General features: G+C 38.1%; 1 protein-coding gene across 1 annotated transcript; it reads left to right on the forward strand.

Moving 5' to 3' along the window:
- Nucleotides 1–5: 5 nt before the first annotated feature.
- On the forward strand, nucleotides 6–11,408 carry LOC113112756 (LIM domain-binding protein 3-like). The gene is made up of 5 exons (XM_026278600.1): nucleotides 6–134; nucleotides 4,986–5,061; nucleotides 8,435–8,457; nucleotides 9,999–10,202; nucleotides 11,338–11,408. Exons 1-5 carry the CDS (start codon nucleotides 67–69, stop codon nucleotides 11,363–11,365), a joined length of 399 nt encoding a protein of 132 aa, XP_026134385.1. The 5' UTR covers nucleotides 6–66; the 3' UTR covers nucleotides 11,366–11,408.
- The last annotated feature ends 243 nt before the right edge of the window (nucleotides 11,409–11,651 follow it).

An 11,651-nucleotide genomic window follows, 5' to 3' on the forward strand; every position in this document is an offset into this window, starting at 1 on the left:
GCAGCCTCCAGCAACTTGATTCAGGGTGACATCATCGTGGCCATTGATGGGGTCAACACAGAGGGGATGACACACCTGGAGGCCCAAAACAAGATCAAGTCTGCCAACTTCAATCTGGCACTCACCATGCAAAGGTACAGTGCATTGTTCGTGTTTTGGAGGTGTGTGTGTGTGTGTGTGTGTGTGTGTGACTCTTCAAAAGTTTGAAATCAGTTCGATTTAGTTATTGTTTTTTTTGTTTTTTTTGAAAGAAGTCTCTTATGCTCACCAAGACCAGGATGATTCCCATTTAAGTTTCTTCTATTCAAGTGAAAGTAATAAAATGATCTGTCATGTTAACAATGTGATGCACACTGCTATTTAATCTGTCTTGGCGACCATAAGTTTGTAACACCCTGTATCTTTACTGATAGCTCTGGGGCTCATAGTTTTTCTCATCCTCTTGTGTGGTCTGTCAATTCTCTAGCTACAAGCAAATTATTAATTGAAGTAATTCTAGTGAATACAGATGTAAGCGGTTCTCATGGGTTACTGTGATGAAGATGCTATTGTTGGCTCATTCACGGCCGTGTAATAAAGCAAGCCTTGACTGTTCAGTGTAGTCAATCATGGGATTAATTTTTATGAACCTTAAACAGACTGCAGCTTCAGTATATCACAAACATATGTGACTGAGATTTTATGTAAATTCAGATTAGCTCGGTATGTGTTAAGCCAAGGAAAGGTCATGTGATTTTATTGCCTTCATATTAGTCGAAAAAGAACATATAAAGAGTATTATGACACATCTGACACCTCACTTGCTTTATCAGATCAGACTGGCTGCTGATTCATGCTACTCATTTTACAGCATTACTAGACAAGCGTCCTATAGCCAAGCATCCCCACATTTAAAAAGCTCTGCAAAACAGACAATGAATATCATGCACTCAGAAGCTGCAGCTTCTAGAATCATTCTTCGCAGTCTCTGGGGAGAGTCCATTCATCCATTGGGAACCTCATACACCAATTAACTTGATAAGCTATTTTCCAGCTTTGTGCTCCAGCTCAAGGCTGCCCAGCACTGACACAGCATAGCTTTAAGCAAGGCTATGATAAGTTGATCAGGATCATTTTCTAATTCTTATATGGATGTGATTTTCGGGAACTTTTCAGTTTGATCAGAATTCATGTATATTTATTTACATTCATTTAACTAGCTCTGTATTCATCTTAATTGTTTGCTAGATTTACAAATAAAATTAATGCATTAATTACACTGCTTGAGGTATTACACTGAAAGGTAATAAATAAAGGGGGGAAAGAAACATAATATATATTGTTGCACTTTAAAGGAACACTCCACCGTTTTTTGAAATAGGGCTTATTCGCATTATTTCCTGCATTTAGATAGGTGGGCAAATGCATTTTTGTGTCAGTGCATGCATTGTTTTAGTTTGACTGGGTCGGCGTTAGCTTAGCTTAGCACAATGAATGGAATCCTTTGTTGCCAGCTAGCATGGCCTGAGTAAAAGTGATCAAAAAATAAAAAAACCCCCCACCTAATTACTTCTTGTGGCCTGCGTATTCACAACGAGTACAAATAGCGATCCAGATTAACACTAGGCGATTTCCTAGGCAGATATTGACTTGGGACTATATTATGGGGAAGCACAGGCGAAGCACTGCTGCTAAGGCGAAGCACTGCTACTTCGGCGCAGAGATATCACGCAACACATGAAAACATCAACTCTATGTGAATACAGGTATAATATGGGTCGATCTATACATGCGTCATGATTAAAATAATCACTTACTCTGTGGACAGCTGTCCATTTGGTCCATTCGGCGTGGGGAGTTTTTTCCAGTTCACTTTGTCACACCGGAAAAAAAATCGAGTACTGCAGAATGGATCAGTGCTGTGAAATCCTCTGTAGATGTGACACAACTTCGGGCACGCTCATCTTGATCTGACGTGTTGAGCCTGGTCATCAATGGCAAAAACATGTCCCACTCTCTACAGCACAGACACTCTATTTCCGTCGGCATAGATTGGCATATTCCCCCACATTCACACCACCAGTTCATGTTGGCTCTCAAGCCGGCTGTTGAGCGAACGCAACCTCCTCCTCCTGTCGTTCTATTTCCAAAGCACGCAGCTCGTCTTCTGTAAACTCTGGTTCAAATAGGTATGGTTCTGGTTCTTGACTGTCTGAGAAGTCACCCTCTTCGTCACTCTCAAAATCAGCCATGTTCATCGCCATTCGTGTACTGTAAGGAAAATAGCCAGGCAGCTACTATTCACGCCGGTATGTTGACGGAAGTCGTGGGATTTCATGTGTTGCGTGATATCTCTGCGCCGAAGTAGCAGTGCTTCGCCTAAGCAGCAGTGCTTCGCCTGTGCTTCCCCATAATATAGTCCCAAGTCAATATCTGCCTAGGAAATCGCCTAGTGTTAATCTGGATCGCTATTTGTACTCGCTGTGAATACGCAGGCCACAAGAAGTAATTAGGTGGGTTTTTTTTTCATTTTTTTGATGACTTTTACTCAGGCCATGCTAGCTGGCAACAAAGGATTCCATTCATTGTGCTAAGCTAAGCTAACGCCGACCCAGTCAAACTAAAACAATGCATGCACTGACACAAAAATGCATTTGCCCACCTATCTAAATGTAGGAAATAATGTGAATAAGCCCTATTTCAAAAAACGGTGGAGTGTTCCTTTAAAGGTGCTGTAGGGAAGTTTTGTAAAAACTTACAAAAAAATTATGGGGAAGTCGTGGCCTAATGGTTAGAGGGCAGGACTCCCAATCGAAGGGTTGTGGGTTCTAGTCTCGGGCCGTCAGGAATTGTAGGTGGGGGGAGTGCATGTACAGTTCTCTCTCCACCTTCAATACCACGACTTAGGTGCCCTTGAGCAAGGCATCGAACCCCCCACTGCTCCCCGGGCGCCGCAGCATAAATGGCTGCCCACTGCTCCGGGTGTGTGTTCACAGTGTGTGTGTATGTTCACTGCTCTGTGTGTGTGCATTTCAGATGGGTTAAATGCAGATCACAAATTCTGAGTATGGGTCACCATACTTGGCTGAATGTCACTTCACTTTCACTTTCACTTTCACTTAAAAAAATATTTTTTACATATTTATTAAACCTGTCATTATGTCCTGACAGTAGAATATGAGACAGATAATCTGCTCCTCCCAGTGGTCCCATTGCCATTTGCAGAAAGTCATGCGCTCCCGGTAAAAAACAACCAATCAGAGCTGCGGTCCGTAACTTTGTTTGTGTTCAAAATGTAGAAAAATTAACATAATAAGCGAGTACACCATGAATCAATTTTCCAAAACGTGTTTTTAGCTTGTCCTGAATCACTAGGGTGCACCTATAATAAGTGTTTATATTCAGACTATTTTAGATTGCTTCGGGGGTACCGCGGCGGAGTAACCCAGTACCTTTGTGATTCTTCATAGACATAAACAGAGAGAAGTAGTTCCGGCTACGATGTTCTTCCAGTTCTGTTTATTAACCGCTAGAGCGTCAAAAGTTCCCTACTGCAGCTTTAAGTATACAAAATATATGCTACCATTCCACAAGATATCTAAAGGAATTAATACTTTATTCAGCATGAATTGCATGCTGTTTTTCTCATCACTTTCATTCTTTATATTCATCAAAGGATCCTGAAAAAAAGTATCAGTTCCTATATGTTAATATTTCTGAAAAGGTCATTGATAATGTTTCTTGTGCACCAAATCGGTATATCAGAATGATTTCTGAAGGATATTGTGTCTCTGAAGGCTGAAATAATGGAAATAAACATGTAAGAGGTCATTGTACTATTAAAAACATCCTGTAAGTTTCAGAAACGTTCTGGTTAGTCTATAAACAGCCTAAACTGAAGCCAATCTTCCAAAACAACAGGTTATGAAATATGCCACTTTATGAAGTAATAGTGTGGTCAAACACTGATTCCACAGAAGAAGATCAACGCCTGCTTCTACATCGCTGCCTGTTAAGCCCCGCCCACCGATTAGCGCACATAGGCAGAGAGGCAGATGCAGGTCGATAAAGATGATGGCAGAAAAAAAGTCATATCTGAGACACATTGAAGGCTCCTGGGTAAAGTGATCAATTAATTAAAATATTTGATTGAAAGATATGTCATTTATTCTAGGCATGTAGTACAAATATCAATTATTAATAGATGAAGCTTCAAATTACTAAGATTTTTATTTTATTTTTTCATTTATTTGTAGTTTTCTGTGTTATGTTTGATGTGTGACCCATTCAGAGGGAGTGGCATGTTTGGGTTAGTGTGTCTCCCTCATGATGGACCATATCTGCACCAGTCATCTGTGAGATACATGAAACATATGAGTTTGTAAAAACATCCTTGATCTCTCCAGTGTAGGTTACTATTCTGATGATTCTTAGTTCTTAAGTCAGGTTTACTTTTAGTTTACTTTATCAAGAGCAAACCCCCCCCCCCCCCCAAAAAGGGATGTTCACATTTATTTCCCCTCTTTGAGCACACCTGCAGGGATTTTACACTTGTCAAGATAAGTTATTTACTTTGTCATCAACCTCTACTGTGTTCCAAGGTCTTCTCTTGTGTCAATAGTTCCTTGTGCTTTTCTTTTTGCAGAAATGTTCAAACAATGTTAGTTTTTTTCCCCTTTTGTGTACAAGTAATGTTTTGATTTTTGTTCATCTGAAAAAGTTCAATTCGACACAACGTCTGTTTGGACAAAAGCATTTTTCTGATAGTTGCAAAAAAATAAAAAATAAAATAAAAGCTTCTGCTGTGGATGGAATTTATCATTATATTGTAATTGTGACAGTGATCAATCTTAAAGGAAAGTTGAGAGACCAGGAAAACTGAAAATTAATGCATCTAGAACAGTGTATGTGATGTTTATAGTTCAACACTGGACATTGCAATTCTGTCATAGAAGATGTGATTGTGAATGTCATTTACTTCAAATGTTTATTCAATTTTATCATAGGTCAAAGCGACCCACTCCAGTTCCCATGACCACACCAAGGATTGACTCCCCTATGTCTGTGATCCCCCATCAGAAGGTCTGTCACATGTTACTCATGCACCACTCACTCATGCATTCTACATACATCTGCACAGTATATGTCCATGTAATTCAGATATTTAAAGTCCGTATTGAATGTCCACATTACATTCCAGATGAATGTTGATGAAATGTCAGAATTAGAGAAAGTTAGCTGTTGTTGATTCTTTTTGAGAATAAGATAATAGATTCTGTTCTTTGGTTCTCCCTCAATTCAGGATGCCTTTATCATGTATGATATCCTTACAAATGATCTGCTCTATTAAAAAAGCTTTGTGATTTCCAATGCTGGTTTTCACTTTGCATAGTCAGCAAAAAGTTAACTAAACATTGTTAATGTAATGCTGTTAACAATTAGTTGGGCATTTCATAAAAAATATTGTTAGTAAAAAAGTAAAAGTAAAAAGTAACAGTAAAGACATTTATAATGTTACAAAATATTTCTGTTTCAATTAAATAAATGAATGCATCATGTTTTCCACAAAAATATTAAGCAGCACAAGTGCTTTCAACGTTGATAATGATAAGAAATGTTTCTTGAGCGTCGAATCAGCAAATTAGAATGATTTCTGAAGGATCATGTGACACTGAAGACTGAAGTAATGGCTGCTGAAAATTCAGCTTTCCATCCAAATAAATAAAATTTTAAATGTGTTAAAATAAGAAACTGTTGTTTTAAAGTGTGATAGCATTTGCAGTTTACTGTGCTTTAATCAAATTAATGCAGTCTTGGTGAGCAAGACATCTTAAGAGATTTAAAAAATAATTATGAAAACTGAAAACTTTTTAAATGGCAGTGTACAAACTCATTATGTTTAAGAATATAAAGAATAAGTTGTTTCGTCAAAACATGAGCCATTTCCCACCTTCATTTGGTTACAAAATAATATGATCAGACTTTCTTCTTCGTTTCAACAAAAAGGAGGTCTTTTTCGAAATGGGGTTCCTGCAGTTCACTTTAAGGAATACTAAATAGGGGCTATAAAGCTTTAAAATGAACATCCTACAAATAAAAACAAAGAAATATATATGCTTTTCAAACAACACAAGAGTAGAGTAGAGCAGAGTAGAAAACTTTAATGTCCTCAGAGAGGCAATTTGTTATGCAGTACAGACATATTGACACATAATCCACAACACAAACATTATCCACATGCACAATATCATAAATAAAAAATACAAATAAAAACTACTTCACATATGTTCTCTAGTCATACCCCTCGCCATACCTTATTTGATTGGGTTATTGCCATTGGAATGAATGAGTTTTTTGCTCGGTTGGTTCTAACCTTAGGGTATCTATATCTACGACCAGAAGGGAGAGGCTTGAACTCCACTGAAAGTGCATACTGTAAATTATGACTGAATATAAAATTTGGGGTGTGAACTATTCCTATAGCTTTCAGTAAAACATCAACTCATCAGTTTTCAAATGAATTAATATAGTTTATATAGTGTGAACGTAGTAACATTGTTGTCATTCTAAGCTTTTTGACCAGCCCCTTCTGTTCTTTCTTTCTCAACACTGTCCACACACATGCACGTTCCCATCAGCCTTTGCAAATGAATGGGGCCCTCTCAACGTCTGCTGAGACAAACTCTTGCTACTCAAGCAAGCATACCAACCAGTGCTATAGCACCACGATGAGCAGTGTCAGAGACACTTCTGTTCCTGCTCAAAGCCATTTAGCTGCTCCGAGGGACAAATCCAGCTCCGGGCAAAAAAGCCAGCAGTATAACTCCCCCATCGGTCTGTACTCTGCAGAGACATTGCAAGAGATGGTCATGCTGCAAGAGAGGGTTAAGAGCACGGGGTCAGGCATGCCTAGTGGGTATGTAATCATAGATAAAGTGAGATCTGACGCTAGCAGCCAGGTGTGGTAAACCTTAACCAGTCCTATTCCAAAAATATAGTGTTTATTGCTAAATTAAGAGTTGAGAATTTCTAAAAGAGGTTGGAATTAGAGGGCCGGTTATAGTTCAGCCCCACCTGGTAACTAAACGTTGCTTTTGACAGAAGAATGACAGCGGCCGTGCAACATTCAGAAAAGAGAGGTTACATCTGTAACATTGACCCTATCCCCCACTGGCATTAGCAGGCCAGATGAGGATCTAGTCTCTGAAGGAATGTGCGAGACAAATTTGTTCTGAGGCTTCAGTCGGAAACAGCTCTCTTTGAGGTACAGTGATCATGTTATACCAAATAATGCATCCACCAGTTAGATTGAAAAAAAAAATTGGCTGTCAAAATGGAAAATACAGTACCATTCAAATTATTGGGTCAGTAAGTTTTTTTTTCTGTTGTTGACGAAATTAATACCTATTCATTTTATTTAGCAAGGATGCGTTAAATTGGTCAAAAGTAGCTGTAAAGACATTTTACAGTTTATTATTTTTCAAAAGTGCAGCTCTTTTGACATTTCATTCATTTTGTTCAAAGAATCCTGAAAAAATGTCTCCTGGTTTTCACAAATATATTAAACAGCACAACTGTTTTTATTGATAATAGTAAGACACTTAATAATTAGAAGAATTGTTCACCAAAAGTTCAGAATGACTTCTATATTGGAGTAATGGCTGCTGAAAATTCAGTTCTGCCATCATAGAAATAAATTACAAAAAAATAAAAATAAAAAAATATTAAAACTGTTATTTTAAATTGTAATAAAAGTTCCCAATTTTACTTTATTTCTGATCAAATGAATGCAGCCTTGGTAAGCATGAGATACTTTTTTTTTTTTTAAACATCACCCCCTTTTTGAAAACAGATCCTAGATTTTTATCTGCATAAATTCATGTCCTGATAAGCAAAGCAAGCCGTTGCATTAAAACATTAAATGCACCATATCATTCTGTGTCGTAACGCCAAAGCAATGCACTTTGAAAGGTCATGGAATTTCAGGGTTCAGTTTCCTAACTACACTGATACACCCCCCTCACTCCCTCCTCTCACATCTTTGCAGGGAGGCACGCTTATGAAAATGTATTTATCTTTTGTCCGTTGTTGTCAGTGACACATCTTTTGCGTTCGGTTAATTATTTATTTGCCTGTTTAAAGGCGACTTGCTACTTCGTCATAGCACTCACAACAAAAACACACACACACATTGGTGTGAAATTTCTGTGCCACAAACAGAATTTGTCTATTTGAGCAGCCCGACTGGGTCAGTGTTGGGTCAACCAGTGGCTTGAGTTTAGGGCAGGACATCCTGTGGAAGACTAGAAGACAGGAAGTGTTTGAGCAGGCATTATTATTACAATTCTGAAATTACACACTGCACCTTGAAGAACTTTCACTGGCACAACCCTTCCATGTTAAGTGTATGTGAGTTGCCAATGCCCTTGTTTCTGTTTCCTTTTACCCATTTTAGGTTATTACCAACACTCCTGCCAAGTTAGTAACAGCCTCCTGCAATAAAGTTGTAGTGCTCTGTGTGGTATACGTGCATGGAAATGTTTGGAACTGCCTTTGTGGTATACATTGTGGTTAGTGAGATTTGTCATCCTGTGCTATTACAGCTTGCTTTAATCACTAATGTAAGTAAATTACTTTTAATGTACTAATGCTTAATGTCAACCTATACTACAACATAGAGAAGCATATCAGAATCTTTGGAATATGTACTTATGAGAATCCCAGTTGACACCGTGAATATGTGTTTGTCATAATTTTATTGGTCCTCGTTAGTCATTCTCTATTAGTATACTCATAGTCTTTGGGTTGGGAATCAAGAACTGCTTCTTATGTCGTAATTACCACATTGACTAGATGACAAACTAGGATTATTATTTGTGATCTGAATTATGTATTTCTGTTGCAACACTGTTAACGGCGAAATTAATGTGAAAAAACCACAATATAAGTAATTTTCATTATCCAAATAATATTTGTAGTTTATAGTTAATTTTTTTAGCGGGATATTAGTTATTTAACTCTTTGATAGCTATATTAAATTGTATTTTATCTCTTTTATTTTTAGATTATTCATGCATTATTAAGACATTAGCAATAATCATTTATAGGAATTACTAAACAGAATTATTCTGTGATAATTGCTTAACTATTTTACTGCTGAAGCCCTTGCTATTTTGAGTGTTTCTGCACGATGATGTGGTGGTCATGTTGTACAAGATGTAAGAGTACAAGTCTTAATACTTTAAATCAGACATGCCGTGAATGCACCTTCATTCACAAATGAATTCCAATGTTTTTTTAAAATACCATAATTAAATGATGTCCAGTTCTGTTAACAGCTCTTGCACATGTATGTACTGTACTGAACAATCTTTTCCAAGAATTGTTGAACATTTATTAATTATTGAAATCACCTTGGCATCCTTCTTTTTTCAAGTATTTATTCTTTGAAATGACTAAAATAATCACTAAAAGAGCCGTTAAAGAACTGGAATGGTAAAGAGGAATGAATTCTTATTTTAGCATATTATGTTGTACTGCTTGCTGTAGTTATACATACAATACGTAATTGTATGTCTTGTGTGCAGTAGTAAGTTTTTGCTGTGTGAAGCGTGTTTTTGTTGGGTTGTCTAGACTGAGCCTTTTATTTATTTATTTTCCTATTTAATTATTATCATACTATGGTTTAACTAATTTTTTCTCACCTGCAACACCTTCCATCATGAATTTCCATGCTGGTCCAGGCCGGTCTAAGCCGGTGAGCCAGTATAAGCATGAACTGGTCAAACATCATGGTTTTTCTGGTGGTTAATCTAATCAAGGAGCTTTGTTGAAATACCAGCATGCCAGCATCCAGAACACAACATGTGCTGGTATTATCAACTGTGTTCTTACCTTTCCCTCCCAATTCACAGTCCACATACTCTTCCTCTCACTCTCCTTGGCTAACCTCCATGTTGTGTCTCTTGTCTCTCTTCTACCCATACTTTTCCCTTATCACCGCTCCCTCACTTGTACAGCAATGAATACCTGCCCAGCTTCAACCCAATAGCTCTGAAGGACACTGCACTCTCCACCAACAAACCCATTGAGTTGAAGGGGCCTGGAGGCAAGGCCACCATCATCCATGCGCAGTACAACACCCCCATCAGCATGTACTCCCAGGATGCTATTATGGATGCCATTGCTGGTCAGTCCCAGGCCAGGGGTAGCGAGCTGTCTGGGTAAGACCTGTCACACCTAAATGTGTCTTCTCCCTCCTCCCACGACCTGCATGACACACGTTTGCCATAATGCCTGTCAAACAGCCATGCTTGTCTGGGCCAGCGCTATCTGCTAATGCTCAAGAGGCTAAAGACTTCCCAAGGATGTCTGATCATAGTCTGGATATAGTCTTACTCTTCCTCGGTTCACAGTATTGATCTGACAGTGATGTAAATCAAAGCTTTTTAAGTCTTCATTGGTAGCATATGTTATGTTGAGTTTCTGTGGAACCAGCTGCATTTTTGTGTGGTTTTCCAAATGATGGGAATGCTCAGTTGCACAAGTTAGGGGTCGTGGTTTATGAGTGAACTACCCTTCAAAAGTTTCGGGTCAATTAAAAAAAATAAATTATTCTTATTATTTCAGCAAAGATGACATTTATTGATCAGAAGTGACGGTAAATACATTTAAAATGTCACAAGAGGTTTCTATTTCTATTATCTTTCTGTTAAAGATCTGAAGTGCTTTTCATTTGAGCTCTATTCATCAAAGAATCCTAATAAAATAGCAGTAGTAGTAGTTTCCACAAAAATGTTAAGCAGCACAACGGTTTTTCCAATATTGATAATAATAGGAAATGTTTCTTGAGCAGCGCATTATCAGATTAGAATTAGTTCTGAAGGATCATGTGACACTGAAGACTGGAAAAAACAGTCTTCCCATCTCAGGAAATATTATATTTTTAAAATAAGCTAAAATAGATAACTTTTATTGTACATTATAATCTCTCACAGACTCCAAACTCTTGAAAGGCAGTGTGTGACTTTGTAATCTGTACTGGAGTGAGTTGTGTATCTGTGCACTTTTTCTCCTCCATAATCCATGGAGTTTTAGCAGTGGTCTGCTTGTGTTTTTATGTGTTGTTGGCGCTAGTTTTCTGATGCCCTATGGTTTGAAATCATGAAAATGAGAGATCCTGCTTTCAGGCCTTGTGTCAGAAGCCACTCTCTAATGCATAACATAGAAGCTTTATCTAATTTTCCCTCTCTCACTCCGATCCTTTCATCCATCACTTCATCTATCCGTCATACCATACATCATGTACCCTGCCTGTCCCACCCTACCTGTGTCCAATCTCAATGGCCCTGCCCGCAGCAATGAAACTGACTCTTCACTTTCGTAAGTAGCCTGATCCATCTGTTTGATATGAGCAGTCTCTTTCCGTCTCTTCCCTTGAGCATTGCATGCCTGATCACCACATTATCCTTTTCTCTCTCATCTCTCTGTCTAACCTGCCTTTTGATTGCTCTGAAGCATCTGGAGTTGTGAAACGCACCTGGTTTCATGAGTCGAGACTGTACTGTGACTTTTGAATTAGTTGTATTTTGTCTTTTTATTTAGCCGAATGCAACGATGACCTTACATACTCCTCTTTTTGTCCCTCTCAGACTGCATCTTTCACTTCCCTT

Source organism: Carassius auratus, chromosome 13, assembly GCF_003368295.1.
Source record: "Carassius auratus strain Wakin chromosome 13, ASM336829v1, whole genome shotgun sequence".
Lineage (NCBI taxonomy): Eukaryota > Metazoa > Chordata > Actinopteri > Cypriniformes > Cyprinidae > Carassius > Carassius auratus.

Excerpts from the sequence above, each read along its gene's own strand:
- LOC113112756 (XM_026278600.1), top strand. The coding sequence starts at position 67 with ATGACACACCTGGAGGCCCAAAACAAGATCAAGTCTGCCAACTTCAAT. Across the intron at positions 5,062-8,434 it reads CTGTGATCCCCCATCAGAAG|GTTATTACCAACACTCCTGC; the intron begins GTCTGTCACATG and ends TACCCATTTTAG. Across the intron at positions 8,458-9,998 it reads ATTACCAACACTCCTGCCAA|CAATGAATACCTGCCCAGCT; the intron begins GTTAGTAACAGC and ends TCACTTGTACAG.